The sequence below is a fragment of the Penaeus monodon genome, chromosome 43 (genome assembly GCF_015228065.2).
Source record: "Penaeus monodon isolate SGIC_2016 chromosome 43, NSTDA_Pmon_1, whole genome shotgun sequence".
Taxonomy (NCBI): domain Eukaryota; kingdom Metazoa; phylum Arthropoda; class Malacostraca; order Decapoda; family Penaeidae; genus Penaeus; species Penaeus monodon.
In genome coordinates this window covers 6,114,048-6,115,163 of record NC_051428.1, presented here as the reverse complement: position 1 = coordinate 6,115,163, position 1,116 = coordinate 6,114,048, and the positions used below count along the sequence as shown (strand labels likewise).

The 1,116-nt window shown below is 45.4% G+C and overlaps 1 protein-coding gene across 1 annotated transcript in view; it reads left to right on the top strand.

Moving 5' to 3' along the window:
• The window catches only part of LOC119568257 (UNC93-like protein), a 12,981-nt gene extending 12,439 nt beyond the window's left edge, over positions 1-542 (top strand). Inside the window, exon 10 of the mRNA XM_037916714.1 lies at positions 262-542. Coding sequence (XP_037772642.1) covers positions 262-524 — 263 coding nt within the window. The 3' untranslated portion in view covers positions 525-542. The remainder of the gene's footprint in view (positions 1-261) is intronic.
• The last annotated feature ends 574 nt before the right edge of the window (positions 543-1,116 follow it).

Below are 1,116 nucleotides of genomic sequence, written 5' to 3'. Positions count from 1 at the left end.
TAATGATGATAGATAAAATTAAACGAATAAGACTAATGAAACAGAGCATTTATAAAATCAGTATACCACTATACCAAGATTCAAATACATCAAAGCAAAGAAAAATAGATAATTTTTTAAAAAAAAAAACAAATTTTAAAGATAAATAGAAAAACTGAAATTTAAAAATAGATAAAAAGAAAACAGCTTCCAACCGTTTCTATTTTTTTTTTTTTAAGAATATTTAATCGTTACTTTTCTCTCTCTCTCTCGACCAATCAGCGCTCTACGGCGTGATCTTCCCCGGCCAATCGGAAGCTTCCTTCAGCAACTACCGCCTATGGGAGTCTCTGGGCTTCGTTATCGCCTACGCCTGCAGTACCGTCCTCTGCGTGGACTCGAAGGTCACCATCCTCCTGGTCTTCCTCCTGCTGGGGATCCTTGGCTATTACGCGATCGAGGTCATCGAGAGACGCGGAGGGCTGAGGAAGGACAGAGAGGGGCGGGTGGTGGGCGTGGATCGACTCGTCTTGGGAAATTATTGAGATATATGTATTATATATATATATATATATATATTGTTACGCCGGCCGCCTCGTCTCTCTGCCACCAACACAAGGCAGGCTAGGCAGACGGCGTGCTATCCACAGGGTCGTGAACACTGAACAGTTCCAAGAGGCACCGAGCACCACAGCGTCCCAGAACACCACGAGGGGAAACGCCAAGTGGCGAGGCAGGGCACGAAATAAACACAAAATGACAGTCTTTCCTTTATTTACACAAGTTATTTACCCGTACACTTTTCTATAGGCACAATACAGGGGGGACACCAGCATGTCACACTGCACGATACAGCTTATAACAGGGCAACACAAAGTTTATCAGGTCACAAGGGCACACACGAGGTCTTCACAGGAGCAGCACCCAACTGCGTCTCTCTTGGCTTGTTCCTCCGCTCCTCCGCTCACAGCCAGTTGCGTCATGTTTGCCAGGTCCCTTCATGTTAACACATGCCCAGGTCATCCTTTTCATGTTAACACATGTTTCGCACAGAGACAAAGACCCACTGGCGTAGCACTATCCCCCCCTATCAAGCAGACGACCCATCTGCTCTGACATACCTAAACCTGAAACAAA